Genomic DNA, 23,867 nt, shown 5'->3' with positions numbered 1-23,867 from the left:
CTTTTTATTCCCAGATAGGTAAAGCCACAAAGTGAATTTTGAAATGTATTCGACACTGGAGGGCAGCCTCTTTCATTCTTCCCAAGAAACAGTGTCTTAGACTTTGTGTTATTTACTTTGTAACCAGAAAAACTCCCTAAAGACTCCAATAATTTAGTAAGTGTTGGTAAGGACTGTGCCAGATTTTTAAAGAAAAGTACAATATCATCTGCATGAAGGCCAATACAGTGTTCGTAGTTTCAAATTGTTACTCCAGCAATTAGGGGGTGGGATCTGATTGTCATAGCTTCATGCACGCGAGGGCCTCCTGTAACTCTGAAAGCTCCACTGGCCTGTCTAGCATTTCTTGGTCCTCAGGAGAAAGAGTGGGGAACTCAAGCCTATCGAGAAAACTGTTTTGTATACTTTTGTTGGCAGATAGATCTGATTTATAGAGTTTTTCATTAAATAATTTGAATGTTTCATTTTTGCTTAGGATTTTTTTAATTGCAAATATAAATACATTTTGTACATTTAATACAAACTTATTAGCAAATAATTTAATTTAAATTATGAGCAGAGATTCATGTCATATTTAGTGAATATAAACAATGCATTTTTCTAAAGTGAGGTTAGATATGATCAGCAATAAATCGTGATCATTTATTTCACTGTTGTTTGTATATGTGCAAAAGCAAAATGAATGTACCAGCGTTACTTTAAGCTACAAAAGGTATAACTTACATCTTTCTGGAGTTTCTACATATAATAATTAGTTAAAAACTGAAGCATTTTAAAGGATATCTCTTTGACCTTGTTTGTCAAAATAAAAAAACTTATGCAGCAATAACTAAACCCTTTCCAAACAAATATCAACAAATATGGACCAATAAACTGGCAACACTCTCCTCCTCTCTCTTCCACGTCAGAGCAGCAAGTCTGAGTTCAGTGCATCCAGAGCTCAGTCTAATGCACTGATCCACACACACACACACACACACACATACGTACACATACACATACACACACACATACACACACATACATACATGCGCACGCAAATACACTGTATGCCTCATCACGTTTTATTAGTTCTCATATAGTTTGGTGTTTCTGCATCACTAACATTGTAGTTAATCCTTTTTCTGCCTCTGATCTGGGGTTTAAGAAGCCTGCTGCCGCTTCATGGAGCACATGTCCTCTCCGGTCAGGTTCCACGGCAATAGAAAAGGTATGTTTACACACTGAGAAACCTGCACAACTCTGTTACTTTACTGATTTATTGATATTTTAGATAGTCTCTATAGCATAGACTGCTCAGGAATTGGAGCAACTACCATAACAGGTTATAATATTCCTACACATGTTAATATTTGTGAATTTGAATTATATCCTCTTTGGCATATTTTACTGTATTTTCTATCACCTCACTACTGTTACACCCATTTTAGTGTGTGGGTTGTGTGTGACCTATACATGTTGAAGTTTATTTAACACTGTGGTAGTACACAGTAGCCTTTTTCCCAAAGAAATTTATAGTGTTGCATTTTATCCATTTTTTAAAAACTAATTCTACTATATGCTATCATCTCTGCCCAAAAAAGCTGCAACTTTGTCAGAAAAGGAGGTAGGACAAGTTTGTAGAATAGTCTTAAATGATTGTGTTTCTAGCTTGTGTGTTAATGTGTGTGTGTGTGTGTGTGTGTGTGTGTAAGAGTTAAATCTCTAACCCCCACTCTGTCAGAGCATTAGAAGCTGGGTTAAGCCCGCTGCAAAGCTCTGTGGGTAATGAGAGCTGACAGGTAGAGGGACGCCAGATGAACCTTGATCAGGCCAGCCACAGTGTGGGTTGTGTTTTCTTCTGCTGTCTTTTGACCAGGTCACCAGGAGGATGTGAGCACAGTGTGAAACCAGAGAAATGTGCATCTACTGTTAGAGACATGTTGAGGCTTGTGTGTCCTAGCTGCTCAGGCTGTAGCCAGTAGTGTCACTTCAGGGGGAAATTACTCAAAAGTAGCACTAGCCAAATGCTGGTAAAATATCCAAGTGGCTTGTAGATATGCTTCACTCACTAGCCCAAAAAACAATGGTAATCTATTGGCTGGTAAAATCTGAACATTCAAAAAAGTTAATCTTGAAATCTGTCTGTGAGGTGACCAAGGTAGAAGGGGACAAAAGAAAGACTCATAAAACCCTGGTATATATTTTCATGTATTAGCTTTGTGTACATGAGCTTCAAAGTTAAAAATACAAACAACAAGCACTTCAGTGTGTATTAATAGTCCATATAAAGCCATGTATATCTCTACTGCCTCCTGTTCCAGTTGTCCACTCTGTCCATTCAGGATGACGAGGACATACAGTTTCCCTATGCCATGAGAGACCTGCCTCCCACCTCACAGCCTGGCGAACATCAACACACAACAGGCCACCAGGTGCCGGTCTATGGTGAGGCAGAGCGGACTGGGTCAGCAACCAACGGGAGACTCCCCAGCCTTCCTGGGACTCCCAGTCTGCCCCGTCCCATACCCTGCAACCCCACAGGCTCTATGACAGCTCCCCCAGGACCATTTCGCAAGGGATCGGACTCAGTGTTTCAGCCACTGCCTGTGAGGAGGCAGCTTATGTCTCAGAGCTCTGTGGACTGTCCGCTCAGCCCAGTCTCCCGTTCACACAGCCCATGGGGACGCTTTGATCCCTACGACTCCCCAGAGGTGTGTTTTTTTGCCACCTGTGTGTGTACATCTATGTGTTATTGTCTGTTTTGTAATGTAGTTCATTAAGAGTGTTTTGAGATTGAAAAGACGGCATATATTCTATAAGGAGAATGAAAATATAATTTCAAGAAGGAAAACAATTAAATAAGATATCCATGAGCTTAATTGAATGACCGGTGTAAATCAACTGATCAGTCACAATAATATTATTTCATAGCTTTGTATTGAAATCTCCCAGTATTTACTGATATTAAAACAAATAATTTGATTCTCAACTTTGTGTTATGAGTAGCACCCTTACTCATAAACAACATGCTAGCATACTTAAATGTTGTGCTTTCTTTCTGCAGGATCAGGACAAGGAGTATGTGGGTTTTGCTACATTACCCAATCAGGTTCACAGAAAAACAGTGAAGAAAGGTTTCACATTTACACTTATGGTGGCAGGTGAGTTGTTCCTTATGTGTACTAACTGTAATTTCTTCTCAGGCTTGAATGAAGCTGTCATAATGGTTGGATAGATAAAAACTTCTCTCCTAAAAGGAAGATGGTACACAACAATCACGTCATATACAAACATTGAGAAAGTTTCAGCTAACCTAATTTGGTCAATATATTAATCGATGCCTATAAGACTAAAGACAACATACACCTTGTATCACAAGGTGTTCTCCACTGTTCAAGTCAACCAGAAATAGGAGAGTGAGTTGGGCCTGGATATATCTGAGGATGACTGGAACGATATGTGGGACAGCCAGGCTCGAACAACCAACTCAAGATCCTATCGACAGTTCTGCTGAAGAGTATTGTGTGACTCATTTATACAGCAGGATTTATATAAGGATTATTGTAGGAGGCAGTGTGGTTCAATAAATGGAATACCATTTTCATATATTTTGGGCTTGCCCTTTAATTCATTCATATTGACAACACATTACTAAATAAATAAGGAACATTTTAGAATGGAAGTTGATAGCTCTTTTGTCACATTATACCTGGACAAAACCCTGGACAAACCCATGGCTCCAGATGAATATTTCAATAAAGTACTTTTGGTTGTGAGCATGAAAATCACACAGATGAAAATAAATAAAAAAAGAAAGTTTCAACCAATAACATCAGAGTGGATGTCAATAAACTGACACAGAAATGTCGTCATCTGTGCAGATTAATGCCATTACTGCTCTATGACTGAATAGGATTGAATGGGATATTTGACCCATGCTGTTTCAGGTATCAGGGTTAAAGCATCTCTATTTCTCTGTGCAGGAGAGTCTGGCCTTGGTAAATCCACACTGATCAACAGTCTGTTTCTCACAGACCTCTATAAAGACCGAAAGGTTCCTAATGCAGAAGGTGAGATCACTTCTGTTCCATGTAGCTTGAACCATCCTCGATGCCGCTGCTACTTTCTGACCTTAATGTGTGTGAATGTGTGTTCATGTACGTATCTATTCACACTGTTCATTTGTATGTGTCTGCAGAACGGATCAATCAGACAATAGACATAATCAAACACGGCATTAGCATTGAGGAGAAAGGAGTCAAATTGAGGCTCACCATCATAGACACACCAGGGTTCGGAGACGCTGTCAACAACACAGAAAGGTGAGGGCATCGACATGCGACTGCAGTGTAGTTTTACTCCACACACATGTTCACAGCATCATGATCATACTGATGTGTTTTTATGTGTATGCATCAGCTGGAAGCCAATAGAAGACTACATCGACCAGCAGTTTGAACAGTACTTCAGAGATGAGAGTGGGTTGAACAGAAGAAACATTCAGGATAACAGAGTCCACTGCTGCCTGTACTTCATCTCTCCATACGGCCACGGGTACGCTGAAGCTAAACTAATAAAACAGTGTGGTAATGGTCAAACCAAAAGTGTTTCAAGTATCATATGTATGTACATGCATGTGTGTTTTTCTCCCGTCAGTCTTCGACCTCTGGATGTGGAGTGTATGAAGTCCTTGCATGAAAAAGTCAACATAGTTCCTGTTTTGGCAAAAGCTGACAGTCTGACACATGCAGAGGTCTGCAGAAAGAAGATGAAGGTATGAGATGATAGTTTTGAAGTTTTAATAGCACCTCAGACTCTCCAGCTATGGATTCTATAGAGATAGTTCAAGGACCTATGGATCTTCTGTAAAGAAAGTTTCATGTTTTCACTTAATTTCTCTTTGTGTCTTTCTCTCAAACATATTATTGTGTCAATATCTTCATGCATGTTCTTCAGATCCGAGAGGACATCAAGGAGTTCGGGATCAACATCTACCAGTTTCCTGATTGCGATTCCGATGAGGACGAAGACTATAAGAAACAGGACCAAATACTAAAGGTTCTTCAGTTGACTCCCCAGTTCATCTGTCATGGTTAAAATGTGTCATCTCATCCAATTTAGGACTGACAGTTTATTGTTGTTGCTTTTCTCTGCAGGACAGCATACCGTTCGCAGTAATTGGGAGTAACGTTCAGGTGGAGAGTAAAGGTCGCAAGGTCAGGGGTCGTGTCTACCCCTGGGGTGTGGTAGAAGGTATTACACACAAACACACTCTCAGTCCAATGTCCAGTTTTATTTTAATTCAAGTTTTAGGTAGCTTGTACTTTGAATTCAGCAATTTTGGCAGATATTTGTGGTACATTTATTTATAAATACTCCAAATCACATCTTCAAATCATGTGGATATTTATGTTACTTTTACTTTATCACTGAGTGTTTCTTTATGTTCCAGTTAACGACTATACTCTATACATTTTGTCTCAGTTTCACATATCGCTGTTGCTCTTTTCCATAACAACCAAAAACAAAAAGATCCATGCCTGACCCAGTAGCTTGTTGTCATTACATGGCCAGTGGAGAACCCCACTCACTCCGACTTCCTGCTGCTGAGGAACATGCTGGTGAGGACCCACATGCAGGATCTGAAGGACGTGACGCGGGAGACACACTATGAAAACTACAGAGCCCAGTGCATCCAGAACATGACACGCATGGTGGTGCAGGAGCGGAAACGCAGGTGGGCAGAGTCAGGATGCAAACAAGGAATGATTGATTATTTGGTTGAAGTCATTCTTTTTGTCAATCAATCAATCTTTATTTGTGTAGCGCCAAATCAAAACAAAGTCATCTCAAGGCACTTTACACATAGAGCAGGTTCTAAACCGAACTCTCCAGGTTTTAATTTTAAAGAGACCCATTTCCACATGAGCAAGCACTTGGCAACAGTGGCAAGAAAAAACTCCCTTTTAACAGGAAGAAACCTCAGGCAGAACCAGGCTCAAAGTGGGAAAACATCTGCCTCGACCGGTTGGGGTAGAGAGGAGAGAAAGGAAGGATAGAGGAGAGAAACACAATGAAAATCAACAATGAAGCTAGAAGGTCCGGGACTGGAATCTGTCATCTGGACGTCTACAGGCCCAGATTACCTGTGAGATGAGAAAGCACAGACAACTCCAGGGAAGAAGTTTAGGTTATTGAATACATTAATAGTACATGAATGTTAATGGATATAGATGGATGGATAGAGAGAGAGAGAGGGAGAAGGAGAGAGAGAGAGAGAGAGAGAGAGGAGGTGAGAGGAGCTCAGTGTATCATGGGAGTCCCCCGGCAGTCTAAGCCTACAGCAGCATAAGCTAAGAGCTCCAAGAGCCCTAACTATAAGCTTTATCAAAAAGGAAAGTTTTAAGCCTACTCTTAAATGTAGAGAGGGTGTCTGCCCCCCGGACCGAATCTGGAAGATGGTTCCACAGGAGAGGAGCCTGATAGCTGAAGGCTCTGCCTCCCATTCTACTTTTAGAGATACTAGGAACCACAAGTAGACCTGCATGCTGGGAGCGCAGTGTTCTAGTAGGTACATAAGGTACTATTTTGTCATTTAGTTCCTTATTTGTTAGCACAGTTGCAGCATGTACATACTGATGCCAAATGTTCAGTTTGTTTTCTTGTTTATGTGCTTGTATTTATGATTCTGGGTTTTAGTTTGCGTGAGAAGCATCGCGAGGAGAGTGAGACTGATATTCCTTTACCGCTGGCCGTCGTCGACACTGAGAAGGAACGACTCATTTTTGAGAAAGACGAACAGGTGCGTCTCTGCTTCTCCGAGTCATCCATTCATTCAATCGGTTACAGAGGTATTTGCTTTACTTTATTTATTCCTCTCTGCAGCTGAAGAGGATGCAGGAGGTGCTGGAGAGGATTCAGGAGCAGATGCAGAACAGCCAGAGAGAAGGCTGCTGATTCTCCCATAATTCCCTGGGAGAGGAGATAAAACAGGAACACCTGATGCTCAGAGGAGATGGAGAATCGCTGACTGTCTCTGAAAAATGAACCACAACCACTTAACAGTTTGATTGATTATTGTGCTGCAGGAGGGATCCTAGGTGAGAATCCATGTTTAATGGTGTTTGCCATCTAGAGGCAGTAGTAGTGACGTCGACCGTTGGGTTTTAAATCTGTAAACTACATTTTTCATTACTTGTGAGTCAAGTTTTGTGTTTTTGTCCTTTTTTTTGTATTTTTCATCTTTTGTTCTGACATTAATTTGTTGTTTTGTATGAATGATAAAGTCTAAAAACATCAATAAAAAAGCTTTCAAACTGCATGCAAACATACGTCAATCCATTAAACACAGGAGGAGTAAGATGTGTTGTAAATGTAATAAGATTTATTATTTCATCAGCATAATTCTTCATTAATATTTTTATCTATTATCAGTTATCTTAAACAGTGGACAGTTAGATCTAAAAGGCAGCCCAAAGTGTACAGGCGATATATAACTTAAAACTTTCTCCATAGGGAAAACATGTTTTATATATTCATATATAATATCAATGTAGCATGAGGTCCAAGAGCCTGCCCACGTTATACAGTATTGTACATGGTCCCAAAAAGAAACATAAAAACAAAAACCTTGAAACAAAAGAACCTAAACAGCAATCTACATGCAAAACAACCAAACAGAAACAAGCATTTAAAATTTGAAGATACATACACTCATATGCCAAAACGTGCATACGATCACAGATTTACAAAACTTTCATACATACATACAAATATTACAAAACTCAATTTGAATATTAGACATTATTATGTTATTGAGAAAAGAGCAACATCTTTTTTTTCTTGTTTTTTTTTCCCACTTTTTCCACTGCATCTCAGTCCAACTGGGAAAATGGAAAAACTTAACATAAGAAAAAGAAAAAGAAACAAACAATGACAGTAAATCTTTTGTCTCTTCCATTCGCTCCATGCGTACGTGTTCTGCCAAAGTTGTCACAGTGTTCAGGAAAACTGAGTGTAGGCACACACGATAGCACCCAAACAGACTCATACCATAAATCACCTCTGTGTAAAAAAGTAGCTTGCATACACACACGCGCGCACACACTCGATCATGCACAGGGCAATCTGCATAACCAAAAAACGGAGCCATGCTACAGGTACAGTAGGATTAACTATAGTACAGAATATAAAACATATTGAATACAGTCACATATACAGACATGACATACAGAAACAGCAGAGGAGGCGGGGAGCAGATTCACACAACGCTGAGTACATACACTGATGGGAGTCGACAGACTTTATAGTGTGACATGTATAGGCTGGCAAGAAGGCTGTGGAGCCATGATAAACACACAATAACATACACACATACAGAGAAAAAAAGACGCACACACACACACACAAAGAGAAGTGGGTGTCACAACACATTTTCCATTTTGAAATTTAAATATAAATTCATTTTGTGGTCTGGAAAAGAGGATTTTTGCTTCATTGTCACAACGAACATTAATTCTTCTTCACAAAATCAACAATCAAATGCTAAGAGATGATAGGTTTAAGCAAATGACTGACCAGGCTTTTAAACCATTTTTGTGCTAGATCCAAACTTTTTTTTAAATCTTTAAGTGAGAAAACACTAGTTTGACAAATACAAATCTTAAGTCAAGGTCAACTTGCTGGCTTTTAAATAGAGTTTTCAAACACACATGACATTCTTCAGAGGCTAGTTTCTCAAATCACTGAAGTTCCATATTTCTTAATTTAGGACTTTTTTTTGTCAAACTACTATTTCAAAATCAAGTCAAGAATGAACTTTTACAATAAATTTCTGAATGTTAAAAGCACAGGAAGTTTGTGTTGTGCCCCCAAGTGTTGTGTGAGTAACATCAGTATGAGGTCTGGGATGAGGCAGCAGAGGGAGCTGTTGCATTAGAGTGAAGAGGATAAAAACTTGTATTGTCCCTACGGTGAGTTAAAAGTAACATCACACATAAAGGAAACCTGCCACTGAATGTTTTGAGAGAACTTACTGATGGTTATAAAAGCCAATTAAATGCACAAGAAAACAGCAGTTTGGAATGACTCAACAATTAGCCGCGAGGTCATCTGAGGAATCGCTGAAGTCAAATGACAAATCTGTAGGTGTATGAATAACTTAGGAGTTTTCACAGTGAAGCCAGCTTGTCAGATCTTGCCCATAACTCAGTGCTGTGAGTGCAGAGCAAGAATCAAATTGTAGACAGTAAAAGAAGTGTCCAAGAGCATTAAACATCACTGCTTCTTCAGGAGAGCGCTGACACTACTGCTGAGCCAACATTTGCACTGTGGGACACATTATAATTTCAAAACTGGAGTCCAACCCTTAACTTTTATGGAACTGTTTTCAGGCTTTTCTGACTGCTGTACTTGAACTTGTTGCTCTTCTCTTAAATCAATAGTCTGAGCTTCCATACGAGGAAATCCAATGTGTGTCAAATGACCGACAGGCAAAGTCCAAGTTGTCTGTAGATGTGACATCAGATGCTGCAGTATGTTCAGAAAACCAAGTAATCATTAAACCACCAAAGTGATTACATGTTTAAGGCTGCAAGTAGGTTTTGTCCCAATTCTTCCCCTTAAACCCCTCCTCCCCTTCATTTCCAGAGTCGCTCTGTGTTTGAAACAGAAACAGAAAACCACAAGAGGCAGAGGATAAATAACTCCAGTAACTCCAGTATTGAACGGGACACCTGAGACTTGCACACATCATCAAGAGCTGACAACACATAAAGACGTGTCTGTTTCTATAATTTGGTCTCGTTTAACTGTAGATCGGATGCTGTTTTAATCTTGTGCTGCCATCTACTGTTCATTCTTTTTCTTAATCTACTTGCAAGGTGTTCTGGGTAGCTCTTGGTGAGTGCAGTGGTGAGTAAATGTTTGTAGGAAGATGGAAAGAGGGCTAAACAGTCACTTAAAAGGACCAGTGTGTAGAGTTCAGTACAATCTACTGAATACCCCTCCCCTATCCCTTCACTTCACTTACAAGCGTGTTGGGGAACCTACAGTGGCCACAAAAAACATGAAAAGCCCTCTCTAGTTTGGTTAGTCCATTCTGGGCTACTGCAGAAACATGGCAGTGCAACATGGCGAAAACACAACGATTCTTAGCTTACTTTACACTAATGAAAACATACTTGAATATCATTTTCCATTTCTATCAATAGATCCTTCAAAATCGTACACACTGGTCCTTTAATGGAGCAACGTGGGAAAATGGGAAAAGCAGTTTTGTGGATCTTAAAATGTTCCTGACAACAAGAAGTACAGAACTGTGTTGGTAAACCATGATGGTATTTTTCTGACTATGATGTCATCTACTTCACATCTCATCAAAGCGTAACTGATTTGAGAGACTAAATCGCATCAGTGACATTATTCCATCACGATTATATGAATACAAAACGGGCACATACTGTTATCACCACGGCAACAGCCTAATGACAAACAATACTCTCTCCCTCTCTCTCGTGCGCATTCCCTCAATGAGTGAGTGAATAGTTAAGGTAAATCCTTGATGCCTGAGTGTGAACTGAGCTTATTATGTTAGTGCTTCTGGTTGTATGGGTACAGGAAGGAAAGAAGGAAACAGGAGAGGAAGGAAGGAAGGAAGGAAGAGAGGAAGGAAAAACAAAGTTCCTGTTTTTGCAGCGGGGGACGAATGTCACAGTCTTATTTTCACAAACAATGGCCTGATCCTCTGACTCTGCTAAAATGTTATTGTTCAGAAACAGGTTAACGAACAGAGCTGCGACCTAGATATCTGTGGTGATATTGATCACATGCATCTTTCAGAGCTATTGATTATTGATAGGAGTGTGAAAACTGATCCAGACGTTTTCCTGGGTGGGCGCTGGATATTTTTCTTCTTCTCCTGTCTGCCATTTGTCAGTCCATCCCACCTACGTTTCTGTTTTTCATTCTTTCAGGCCAGTTTGAGTGTGCTGACGGGAAAGGTTGGGACTGTAACCATGGTGACGGGGTTAAGGACGGCAGCCTGCCCAACCAGTTGGGGATGGGGGGCCAGGACTGCTGTGGGCTTCCCTAGCGAAGAGCTCCCCTGGCTCACCATGCCTGCGCCGTTCACCTGGGCTCCATTAGTGTTAGCTTGAGGATTGGCTTGGACGTGGGGGTGGTGGGGGAAGGTGTGGGTGATGTGGCCCATCATGGCCGGCTGGGAGACTGAGACAGACACGCCCTGGGGGTAGAGGGGGAGGTGGGATGGCAGGGGTGTTGCCAGGTGAGCCACCGGGTGGACGGTTATGTGTCCGATGGGCTGGGCAGCAATCGGCTGGTGAGTGGCGGTGACAGCTGGAGCCGCCGCGATTGGTTGAGGGGTGGAGGAGATGGGGCCCGGTGACGGGGCAATGTGTGTTAGGTGCTTGTGGTTGGCTGCTGGCAGGGCGTGGTTGACAGCTTGGATGACTGAAGGGTGGGAGACAGTGGCATGAGCAATGACGGTGGGCTGCACCTGCACAGTCGGGGTCTGAATGGCATGAGCTGGCGACCCCAGGGGTGGACCTGGGGCTAGTGCAGGGGCGATGGGTTGAGGGAGAGGGGGAGCAGAGGGGGAAGGCGTGGCCAGGACTCCAGCGAGAGGCATGGTGGCGTGTTGTATCGACAGAGGAGAGGTGATTAGCTGCTGGGTTTGTAAGATGGTGGTTGCTGGTTTGGGGAGGGACGTGGGAGCAGGAGGAGCGGGGACGTCCTCATCAATGTCCTGCTCAAAGTTCTCTTCACCCTCTGTAGGTCAAACAGGAAACAGTCATCATGATAAGATCCAAGAAACAATACCATCTGTATGTACTGTGTTTGTGTGTGTGTGTGTGTTTGATTCATTTTAACTTCTTGACTATCACAACCACTATTTTCTGCCCCACTTGCAAGAAAAAGCTGCTGTTGTTTTCTTATAATTAGTTAAGTATGCAAGTAAGAGGTAAAGTGCTGTGTACCTGAGGCAGTTGACGTGGAGGCCTGGTCATCCTCTGGCTGGATGGTCTGTCGGAGGACTCTGTCGATCTCCATGACGTCCATACACTGGCTGAGCTCGTTCTTCAGCTCGGCAAGCCGCTGCTGCGTGGCAATCTTCTCTCGAGCCAAACGCTCCATCTCGTGCTCAAACTCCTTCTCCTTACGCTTTAGAGTCTTTAGGGTGACACACACACAACAATCACGGTATAATTTAGAGCTGACACAATTCATTGATTAGTCGATTGTCTAATGACTTTTTCACTGATTTCAGCTTCTCAAACTTAACCATTTGATGCTTTTGTGTGTCATATATGATAATTAACTGAATATTTTGGAGCTTTTGGACATGAGGTTGAATAAAAAAACATTCTTCATTATGTTAAGTTAGGTTTTGGGAAAATGTGAAGGCCATTTTTCACTTCTTCTGATATTTTTACTAACACAATTAAGAACAGTTGGAGGTTAACATACAAATACAATATAAGTGAGTTTCAACACTATCATTTTCATCAGTACAACAACAGCCATGTCATACATAACCACTGTGTTGCTCTGAGTTTCTCTTTTGAACACAAAAACAGCCACTTGATTAATTCTGGCTGATTAGATTTGTTAAGCTGCCGTTAAATAAGCTCAACACTTCCTGCAGCAGTTTTCAGTAAAAGCCTTTGAGAGAGGTGAAGAGGTGGCGCCTCCTGAAATCCTGGAAATGTTTTGATATAAAACAGATGGAGGAAGTGTAGTGAGTTGGTGTCAAGAGCAGTGACAGCTAATTAACATGGCAAACAGGGTCAGATCATAAAAACACAGAAACTTATAAAAACAGAGGAAACGGACGTAAAGGCCATGCTCTGTCTGGTGAATAAAGACTCCACATTAGAGTTTATAATACACACTGACCAGCTAGAATTATCTTTATAGTTTTCTACAGTTTTAAGAACTGGCATGGCAAAAGAAAAAGGAAATGTGATCAACTACTTCCTCTGTGCAGTTTTGGCCACAATTCTCCCGGGTTGCATAATCTTGGAAATTCTCCACACTATCCCAGATTCATACTCCAGCATGGATGCATGCATGCCAATGAAAGCATGTTCAAGTGCTTTGCTCTGCATTATCTACTTAGGCTCCTCCTTTTTCCTTAGTATCACGCTTGTTTTTCAAAAAGAACGAGGTCAGAGCGGGAGTAAATGTCCTGCCGTCTCCTGTTTCCACCAATCACATGAGTTCAACATCATCCAAACAACTCTGACGTCACTGAATTACCACAGACTGAACATGACAGTCAGGTCTGACTGAATGGAAGTATTAAGGCCCATGGCAGCGCTGTCATGCCACTGTGTGCAGATTTACAAATGAAATGGAGGAAATAAAAAACAGCAGGAGACACAAAATGAAATAACACTTGAATGAAAGATTTAGAAAGACAGAGCAAAGCTTTCCCGGCCCCACCACTCCGTCTCTGTGACCCAGTTTCTGTGTGGGTCAGCTGACGCATGAAAACCAAACAGTACGACAGGCTAAGGACATTAACACAGATTACTAAGGGAGGAATAGGAGAGGTGGACGGAGGGGGAGCAAAGGGGAAAATGTGTTAGTTAAAGAACAGAGGCTGGAGAGGCGGGGGAGGAGCGAGCAAAGGGATTGTACTGGTAAGAAGCAGAAAACAGTCAGCTTTTGCTCTGTGCAGCTAGTTAATGTCATAAAATTACTATAAACTAAACAGCTGACTTGTTGAATAGTTGACTTTCCAAAAAGGAGGTCTTAATGGTCTGAACATTTGACAACAGAGTGAAAGTATAATGGTGGTTTTGTGTTAACAGACAAAACACTTCTGACACACTAAAGACTTTTACATTTTGCAGAGGGACAACGACAGCTTCTATATGTGCACATGTGCATCCACGAACATCATTTCAAGGTCCTCCCATACAAACCCAGACACCATTAGTCCTGCAGCAAATCACCAAGGAAACAGCTGCCACCCATAGCCGTTTCCCAGGCAACCTCATCCGCCAGGATTTGGCTGCTTGAGCAGCAGTTTGTAAAAGAGCATAAGGAGCTCTCTAATTGGGTGAAGTGTTGGGGCAATTACATATAAGGAGTGATGTGACTGGACGTTTTCCAGTCAGGTGCTTTAGCTCAGTCACAGCCCCCTCCTCCACACTTGCACCCCCCCCCCCATCCATCACTCCCTTAACACCCTTCTCCCCGTTTACACCCCCTTGTCTCAGTTTTATCCTTCCTCTTTCAACACGTTCTCCCAAATTAAAAAAAAGGTGAAAATGATTCAAGTGATGATATTTGGCTGAACAGGTGTCTTTACTTTAATCACAGACGTGTCTGTGTGGTCTTAAGATAGTTGATACAAAGACAAGGCCAAAAAAAAATTCAACAGGAGCAAATGGGAGCGCCTGAAGTCACATCACTGCTCCATCATTCACAACCATTGACAGATAGACCAATACAGGCTGAATTTAATTAGTTTACATCACACACATGCGCGCACACACACACACACACAAAGAATGACATGGACGATGGACTGGCTACAGCGCCCTGACCACCTGCTGCCTGTTGCCATGGTTACCAAGTGTTCTAAAGACTTTAGACAGCGGGGCGACACAGGGCGAGACAGACAGAGATGAAGAGAAGAAAAGATTGAGGGAGACAGAGGTTATAAGACAAAGAAAATCTGAGATACAGCTGTTGCAGATCTGCACATATGTGTCTGTTATAACGCTGCTGCACATGCTCAGAGAGCACGCTCCGTTAGTGCACCCTGTACCTGTCACTGTCTCTCTGCAACCTAGATGTGCAGAGCGGACGAGCAGCGGTGACGTCACCAGGCTTGCGCTAGCCATGTGCTCAAATCTCACATGGCTCAGAGAGAGAGAGCGGGAGAGAGGCAGGTTTACACGAGGAGAGGTGGCGAGGGGGGGGGGGGCGGGGTGAGACACTCTCTCGTCTATAATAAAACCTACGATTTTATTATAGATTAGAGGAGAATGTGCTCTCTCTCTCTCTCTGCTGCAGCCGGACCAGAATACAGCTGCTCATAGTATTACCCCTCTAGAACACTGCACTGCCAGAACAAAGGGTTACTTGTGGTTCCCAGAGTCTCCAAAACTAGAACAGGAGGTAGAGCTTTCAGCTATGAGACTCAGCCTGCGGAACCATCTTACAGTTTGGGTCCGGGGGGTCAGACACCCTCTCTGTGTTTTTAAGAATAGGGGTAAAACTTTCCTTTTTGACAAAGTTTTTAGTTAGAGTCGGCCCAGGCTTGCCTTGGACCAGCTCCTAGTTGTGCTGCTCTAGGCCGAGAGTGCTGAGGACTTCCCATGATGCACTGAGCTCCTCTCTCCTCCTCTACCTTCCCATCTGTACCATAAAGGTATGTTCCTTGGCTTCTTCCTCTTAGTGTTGTGCTTTCTTGTGTCACAGGTGTCTGTGGAGCTGAGACTGTGGACCACCTGCTGCCTGCCTCGTCCTGCTTGATACCCACTGTTACTACTATAATTATTATAAGTCATATTTCTATTATTATTGATGTTGCTGTGCATCTGTGTGCCTCTCTCTCTCCCTCTTCTCTCTCAACCCAATCAGTCAAGACAGATGGACCCACTTGGAGCCCAGTTCTGGTCTTCCCGTTAAAAGGAACGTTTTTCCTCGCTGCTCTGCTCGCTGATGGGGGACTGTTGGGGACTGTTGGGTCTCACAGGATAACACACAGATCATTTTTTCTAAATGGTCTAAATAAATAACTGCAATGGTAGCAGAGGACAATGTGAAGCAGAGCGACAGTGTTTCCTGCTCCGAGCTCTCAGCTCTGGTGTTAAATGTAGCAATGTCGGCTGAACTTGCCTAAAAAGATGTGTACCATTATGTCTTTCTCTACTGTCCAATGTGATCGACTCTTCAGTTGACAGCAGGAAAGATGCTCACCGAAGAATTTGGATTTTATAACAATGATTAATGTTTTGACATCACAGATGATGTACAACAGCATTAAAACATGAGTCTTAGAGGTAAAACATGAGACTCATGTAGCTGTTGTATCTGTTTATGGTGGGACAGAGCTTGATTATACTGTAACTGCAGTAACTGGGGGGAGACCATTATATTGCTCATAGGAGGCTTTATCAAGGAAAGAAACACAAATTAATGTTTAGTGTGTAAGCCTATAAGAATGAATTACATATGTAGCTACATAAATGGAGAGGAATATAGATGAGAATATGAGAATACAAGTCACCCCCCATCCTTTCCGAGTCAATGCATCAATCTGAAGTGCTGACTGTGACAATCCTGAGTGGGGAACAGACCTAATGAGGACCAAGTGTGTACTGCAGGCTGTGTGACGACCGGGGCGGCATTTGTTTTGTCTTAGAAGATGAGAAAAATAGTGAAAATGCCTGTAATTGAGAGTCCAAAATCCCCAAAATATTCAATTTAAAATCATATACAACACGAACATTTGACATTTTTGATTAATAAGTGATCTATCAGTCCAGTACATTACTTTTAAAGCATAAAAAGTAGGGCTGTGTGGTCTGCATTTCCTCAAAAGCAGCTTGGCTCAGCCTCATATTACAACTACCATCTCCTGTCAAAGACCTCAAAGGCCTCAAATCCCTCTGTGCTGCGCTCCCTGAAGAATGGCCTGAGACCTTGCAGCAAGTCTTGTTTTGAACAAGTTCTCCTATCTCACAGCCTAATTTATCTCCCAATTGCTTATTTCACTGAATTAAACTCATGGAGTGGCTACTCTGCAAAAAAAAAAAGGAACTAGTGAATCTAACTCCAGGCTGTATTTCATCTCTGCCACAGTGCAGAAATCTTCCCTCGCCTACTTCTGTAGACTGAAAACTTCAGGCTATACTGTCCCCTCCCCCACAACCATCAGCTCCATGGTTCCATATGCAATGTCAGTTTCCTACTCTGCTTTAATATGCTACAAGTCTTCCTAAACTAAAGTGATTTGCCTTTATCCGTTCAATCTGCTTAGTTCTTGGGACAACCAGTTATTTTTCCTTTTCATACTGCATGACATTACATGACTAGAGGACGGTGTTACACAACATCACTTCCACAGGATAAGAATCTGAAATGCTTCAAATATAAACTAGCATTGAAGAAAAGTAGCCTCTTGCCACTCACCACTTTGTTATGAGCTGATTTGGTGAATACTGTATCATTGTCACAAGACACATCCAACACAAAACAGTTTAATGCCAAACAAAACCAGCATTGTGCCTCTATTACACCGGGCCAAAGCCTGCACTGTTCCCAGAGCAGAACCAATCAGTTCAAAACCAGAGAAACAACAATAAGATGAAAAACAAGAAGCAGCCAGTCGTCCCTAAAATGTTGAGTTAGACCTCACAGATATCTACAGACTGGCAGTGTCACTGTGGTGGGAAAGCTGAGGAACTGTATTGCAACTCTACCTGTATGTAACGCAAGGCGCTGCGGAGAACGCTGAGGTTGGAGGTTTTCTTCTCGTCAACATTTGGAACGTTCTTCTTCAGCGTCTCAAAACACTCTTTGAGGTGCGCTCGCCTGAAGAGTCAGAAACGAGAAAGTCACACTTTGTTGTATGGTTGTCATTAGCTAACCGCCTTGGAAAACATTCCTCATTTATTAGTAAGTGGAAGAAGTAAACCATGCTGTTGTCATTTAAAGAGACCTCATAACTATGATTTTGCACGCTTGTGAAGGATTTCATGGTTCTCTATAGGCTGAGGAAATGCCATGACCTTTGGGCTTATAAAATTCTTTCATAAAAACACAAAAATGTGTGTATGGTTGGTCAAGCTAAAGAAAAAACAAGCCTGTTTTCTTTCATTCCTGCCGGTTAGCACCAACTGCAAACATTGAGAAGTTTATATGATAATGACTGACCTGTTCTTCTCCAGTTTGTTATGCACCTCTCTGGTCCCCGCTCTGCAAACACACAACATTAATGATAAACACAAAGAATGAACACATCTGAACTCTAAAATCAAATTTAACACACACACATAAACATAAACTCACCCTCCAGGTCTTCTCTTCCCCTCCATCCCCCTGAGGTCCTCCATCATCACTCCATTAGGCCGCTGCTGAGATGTGGGTGGAGCTTGAGAAATCAGTGCATGTTGAGAGCCAGAGCCATTAGTGCTGATGGAGGTTGGGTACTGAATCTGAACCTGAGGCTGTGGTTGTGGTTGGTTGGGATTTACACCAACCAGCTGTGGAGTTGTCTCTAACTTCATCTGGGGGGCGCACAACAGGTGGCACGAGGCTGGTTGCTGCTGCTGCTGCTGCTGCTGAGGCTGAGGCTGTTGCTGTTTCTGTTGCTGCGGAGGGGAGGAGGCATTCTTGACTGGCGGGGAGCCACAGAGTGTTGTCGCTGCAGCTGCAATCGGCGTTGGGAGTGGAAGGGCTGGGACCGAGGGTGTGGCAGTAACAACTGGGACCATTGGAATGACAGCAATGGGGACCTGAGGGGGCGGGAGAGAAGGCAGTAGAGGGGCAGGAGGGTGGTGCGGCTGTTGACGGTGAGCATCATCACACCAAGTGACATGGTTGGCTCTGACTGTCAGGGACGAAGAGGTAACAAGCTCCACACGTCTGGACTCTGCCTCCCTGTTGATGAGCTCCTTCTCTTTGCGCTGCTCTTCCTCTGCAGAAAACAAGATGCACAAAAGAAGTTAGAAGTACAGAAGATAAGGGTGGATGTAACCTGTAGGTGTGATGATTAAACAGTGAACCTCAGTTCACATGTAAGAAAACGTCATGATTGAGTATTTCCAGTGGTTACATTTGCTATTCATGTCCTTAAATGCATGATATGGCAACACTAATACATGACTATGAAGGCTTACTTTCAGAATGCCCATACAGTTTATAAAACATTAATTGCTTATAATTTATAATCCAACATCCAAAACATTATGCAGCTTTTGTTCATCTTTTGTCACTTTGTGTAGTTTATATGTCTGAACATGACATGCACACAACACACACAAGGAATGATGTCATCAGGGAATCGGACAGTAGGGAGGGGGAAATAACCACAGAAATTGTGTCTGTATGTGCTTCCTGACTGGAGAGACACCCCCCACCCCTCTGTCTGCATTGTGATTGGACCATTCCAGCACTGAGCATGCTTCTACCCCTGGGCTGTCAGCACCGTCTGACCAACAGGAGCTGCCGATTGTCAAGGAGCTACTCACACTGGATGAACCAGAGCTCGCGCCATGACAACATATAAATTAAGTGTTGCTACACTGCAAATGAAAACTAAATGTAAAAATACATTTCTTTTTTTTTTTTAAATTCACACTGTAAGAGGAGCGTTCCCACGCTGTGCTTGTGATGAGTATGCAGAGGCTCTCACACACACACACACACACATACACACACTTACATACACATGATACAAGTGAGTAGTTACTGCACAGGCAGACTTAAAGCAATGCGGAAAGCCCTCCGTTACCATGGAAACAGCAACATTAGAAACAGAAGATCCCAGGGATTCCTCAAACCTGCACGGCGCCAACACACACCCCAGCCATCATGACCATTATAGAACAAAACAGAAACACTACTTGCCAACACGACTGGCTACGTGTTAAGTAACACTTTGGTCTCCTCTCCAGATGAGACAGCACCGGCCTGGTGACGCAATTTCCTTTCAGCTAGGGCAATAGTTCACCTTTGAGAAGGTTAGCATGGTTATATACTTTCATCATGGTGACATACACATATGAAACTACTGTTTGTGTCTGAGATCTGACAACAGACTAATTAAGACACTGTTAGTTGTGCTGCATTGGAGTTACGATGTTATTGCTCCATTATTGATGCACTCACATCTCTTTTAAGTCCCACTCTGCAGTGTAAGACAGACAAGCGCATTGTGCTTGGTGTTAAAGGACAGGTTCACCATTTTTCAAGTCTGACTTAAAACAAGAGTCAAGTATCCAAATTAACACCAAACAGGTTTGTTGTGACATAATAGCACCTCCCACTCATACTGGCTATCAGACAATTCCTTCATAATGCAATTACAATGTAATTAATTGCTAAAGCCTCAAATAAGCTTCAGATAAACTTATAAATGACTGTGTGGACACGCTGTGGATTTTGGCCAACATCATTTACACTGAAAGCACATCTGAACAGCCAGTATGAACAGGAGGAATAATTACAGTGAGGAAATCATCTTTCAGTGCTCATATGGACACCTGACCGCTGTTTTAAGACAGAATAATTGTGAATTAAACCTTTAAATTGACCTGGATGATCAAGATCTTTTCATAGTGCTATGTTGTAATCAAAAACCAAACTATAACATTTCCTTTTTACAATATAAGCAGTTAATTCTCCTGTTAACGAGGTTCGTGAAACACAGCTTGTTGCTTAAGATGTCCTATGGATCCATGTCCATGAATTACCATTGAGGCCTGACCGATAACGAATTTTATATGGGGGGTTAGGGTTAGGGTGTGGGGGAGGGGGTCAGATATAGATATTTTTAAACAAAAATTTAAAAATATTGGCACATATCATACCAATGTATCTGGGTGTCCAAAAGTGTCCTTTTAAAAAGCATTACAATGTTTTTTAGTTGCACGACAAGCCACTTTAGTCAGGAATTTCTTCTTTTTCTGTTTCCCTTTCTTTTTTAAAAGGAAGATTTCAGACTAATAACAAGAGTGAAAATAAATATGTGACAAATAGAGACGATAAAAACTGGCATCCGCTGAGAGTATTTTTGGCACTCTGGTGCATCCCTGACTGGTTTTCCAGCTTTGGGACTACAAACACTCACCATGCTCCAGATTGCCAACTGCACGCAAACGTAAATTACATAACTTTTGCATTGAGTCTGAATTTGTGGGGTGGGGACGAGCAAGGCGAGGTGCCCTACTTCCCCCCTCCATTCCCTCCTTTCTCCCTCTCTGACCCGCCACTGTCAGTAGGCTGAAGGGGAGGGGCGGGGTGTGTGTGTGCATGTGTGTGTGTGTGAGAGAGAGAGAGGGAGAGCCAGGGTGTGCACGTGGTCGTTGTGGGCGGATCCTGGCACGCGGTAGGGCGAGTATGCGGGGGAGGAAGAGGGGGGGTGAGGGGGTTGATTTGTCTGACACGTCATCAGAGGGGAAAAACACAAAAAGCACCCCCCCCCCCTCCAATTGTCTTTCATATTGTTTAGTGATCATTACGTTTGATTGACAACTCATAGGTTTCCAAATAAATAGGATATTTTATAATGTCGCGCGTGCTGGTATACACACCGAGAACGAGGCGAGCGCGTGAGGTCCCGCCCCGGTGTGTGTCATGAGATAGCTGAGCGATGTCAGGGTATTATGTAAAGAGCAGCCGCTGCTCGCCACCGCCCTGCCGGTGCTCGACGGTTAAAAACTGGGGCAAATCGATCCTGGAGGAGGAGGAGGAGGAGGAGGATGGGGGAGGAAGGCCTTTTATAACCCTGAGTAAAATAACATTATAAAAGTAAGAGTTTTAAAAACATGCATTTGAGCTTTTAGATGCATCTGCTGCAATATCACACAGTGAACTCTCGACCTCATGACAAAAGACAGAGCATAAATGGAGAGGAGCGCCTCTGCTATCTCTTTGACACACACACACACACACACACACATTCAGAAACACGCACGCACACACATACATGCACGCGCGCCTACGGTGAGTCACTTGAGTGTTGAAATTGTCACACACACACAAACACCGAGAGCGCGCAAAGTAGTTCAACTTTGCCTGTTTCCGCATTAAAGAGAAGACAAATGTGAGCACTAATCAGCCACTCGGGTTCAGTGGATGGTTTGCAGAGTTTAATCTGTTTTTTTGGCATCACTCCAGTATGACAAACGTGAAGACTACACATGCTTCCGTCCACTATAGGCGGGTCGGTTGTAAACGCAAGCCAAGCCAAGTAAGATAGTGACGGGATACGGTTCAATAAAAGAAGAGCCGTGGTCCGGATCAGGCTGCAGCGGTCCGATGTTGAACTCACCACGTGTGATCTGTTGTTGCTGGGCTTGCCATTCCAGATATCTGGCCGCCTCCAAAAGTGTATCGATGCTCATTGCGTGGAAACCCTCACGGCAGGCGACCCGGTGGCCCGGGACGGAAGGAGGAAAAAAAGACCGAGCTGGGGGTAGGTAGAGTCCCGGTAGGCAGCGCGCCGTGTGCAAGGTTCACACCCGCACGCCAGAGCTTTTCTTCCCCTTGCGTTTCTCCTGTAAGAAGAGGGGTGATTTTTAATCCGAGCGATCGGAAAGTAGATCCTCGCATACGTAAAAAAAATTAAAAAAAATAAAAAAAATAGGATTGCAACAAGATGGCGATGAGAGCACGGGAATACACACACAACAAGGCGAGTCGTGTTCTCATTAAGGTCCGCCCCCCCGGAGTCCTGCCCCGCCCTGTTACTACGGCCTCTCACAAGCACCGGAGACCGCATCACAGCATGCTACTCCGCGCTGTCACCCCGGGCAGCGCAACATTTAACTTTCTTTGACGTTATATATATCGTTATCATCATCACATGAGTTTATAAACTCCTGGAGCAACACGAGCTGCCGGAGTACCCGCGTTATCTCCGTGCGAGTCGACACGGCGGAGTTCCGTCCGCGCGTGCCGTCCTCCGTGTTTTCCTTCCCGCAGCGCATGAACACCGATCTGGCGCCCGGTGAGCCAATCAGCGCTCAGAACAACAAGGCATGGTGCTGGTCCACATGGGCACCCGCCCGGCCCGAGCCAGCCTCATTAGCATGGCGAGAGCGTGACTGGCCACCCTGCTGTCTCCGGATCACAACTGTCAATCACACGGCGAGGGGCGGGCTTTACTGCTGCATGTGGATGAGAAGAGGCAGCTGAAATGTGCAGTATCATTATTATTAGTATCAGGGTTAGTATTTAATATTATTGTTGTTGTTGTTGTTCAGCAGGCTGAGATTAAGGCACAGTAACCATTCATACTAAACTATACATTTTAATTATTTTATTTTATTTCAGGGTTGGGAAAGTTACTCTGGAAATGCAATAGTTTACAGATTATAACCTATAACCCTATTTAAAATGTAAGTAATGTAACTGTTTCACTTACTTCATCAAAGTAATGTAACTTATTACATTATTTACTTTTTGATTACTATTCTAATTTTCTAACGAATGTTTTCAACTGTTGGGGTAAGTGTACCCATTAACTTCACTAAAACCTCAGGTGTTTTTCATGGATACTGACATGATTTATGAGGGAGATCATTTCATTTATAAAGCTAGATTTAACTCTCAAATGTATTAATTAATTCATGTACATTTTGGAGTATAAAATAAAGATATTGTATGAGAAAAGTCAAAAGTTTGGCATGGGCTACTGTGACACTATTTAAGCCCATGTGTGTGTGTCCAAATAAGCCCACATGTTTTATTTACAAAATATAAAAAATATAGATTTCAAAGAATTAAAAACAGCAATATATGTATTAAATATTTTTTGAAATGATGAAAAAACCCTCCTCCTGAGCAAAATCTTAAAGGTTTGACTTCAGGTGTAATCCCCTTTGTAATCAACATATTCATAAGTAACTGTAATTTAATTACACATTTTTCTCAGTAAATGTAACCGATTACAGCCACATTTATTTTCTAACTAAATTATGTAACACCGTTACATGTAACTAGTTACTCCCCGATACTGCAGGCACAGAATCATTACAATTTTCTTTATTAAATTATGCAGAAAAAAAAAGTGTTTTGGTAGCACATATTGAGATAACTATCTACTATTACTACTACTATAATAACTATGTGATATAGGATTCCGTCATTTAAGATGTGCAGATCCTAAATGTTTTTTT

At 42.6% G+C, this 23,867-nt stretch overlaps 2 protein-coding genes across 2 annotated transcripts; one reads left to right on the top strand and one right to left on the bottom strand.

The window, feature by feature from the left end:
- Positions 1–1,103: 1,103 nt before the first annotated feature.
- Positions 1,104–7,303, top strand: septin4a (septin 4a). The gene is made up of 12 exons (XM_053331310.1): positions 1,104–1,210; positions 2,325–2,693; positions 3,047–3,143; positions 3,966–4,052; positions 4,181–4,304; positions 4,402–4,536; positions 4,639–4,756; positions 4,939–5,040; positions 5,139–5,235; positions 5,557–5,719; positions 6,682–6,784; positions 6,868–7,303. The coding sequence occupies exons 2-12, from the start codon at positions 2,355–2,357 to the stop codon at positions 6,937–6,939; spliced, it is 1,437 nt and encodes a 478-aa protein (XP_053187285.1). The 5' UTR covers positions 1,104–1,210; positions 2,325–2,354; the 3' UTR covers positions 6,940–7,303.
- Positions 7,304–10,452: 3,149 nt separating this feature from the next.
- mntb (MAX network transcriptional repressor b) lies at positions 10,453–22,415 on the bottom strand. The gene is made up of 6 exons (XM_053331309.1): positions 22,019–22,415; positions 18,034–18,661; positions 17,899–17,940; positions 17,445–17,556; positions 11,979–12,171; positions 10,453–11,769 (listed from the first exon to the last, which is right to left on the bottom strand). Exons 1-6 carry the CDS (start codon positions 22,089–22,091, stop codon positions 10,952–10,954), a joined length of 1,866 nt encoding a protein of 621 aa, XP_053187284.1. The 5' UTR covers positions 22,092–22,415; the 3' UTR covers positions 10,453–10,951.
- Between the last annotated feature and the right edge of the window lie 1,452 nt (positions 22,416–23,867).

This window comes from Scomber japonicus, chromosome 13 (assembly GCF_027409825.1).
Source record: "Scomber japonicus isolate fScoJap1 chromosome 13, fScoJap1.pri, whole genome shotgun sequence".
NCBI classification, from domain to species: Eukaryota; Metazoa; Chordata; class Actinopteri; order Scombriformes; family Scombridae; genus Scomber; species Scomber japonicus.
The sequence above is the reverse complement of the archived record's forward strand: the minus strand, read 5'-3'. Positions and strand labels throughout refer to the sequence as shown.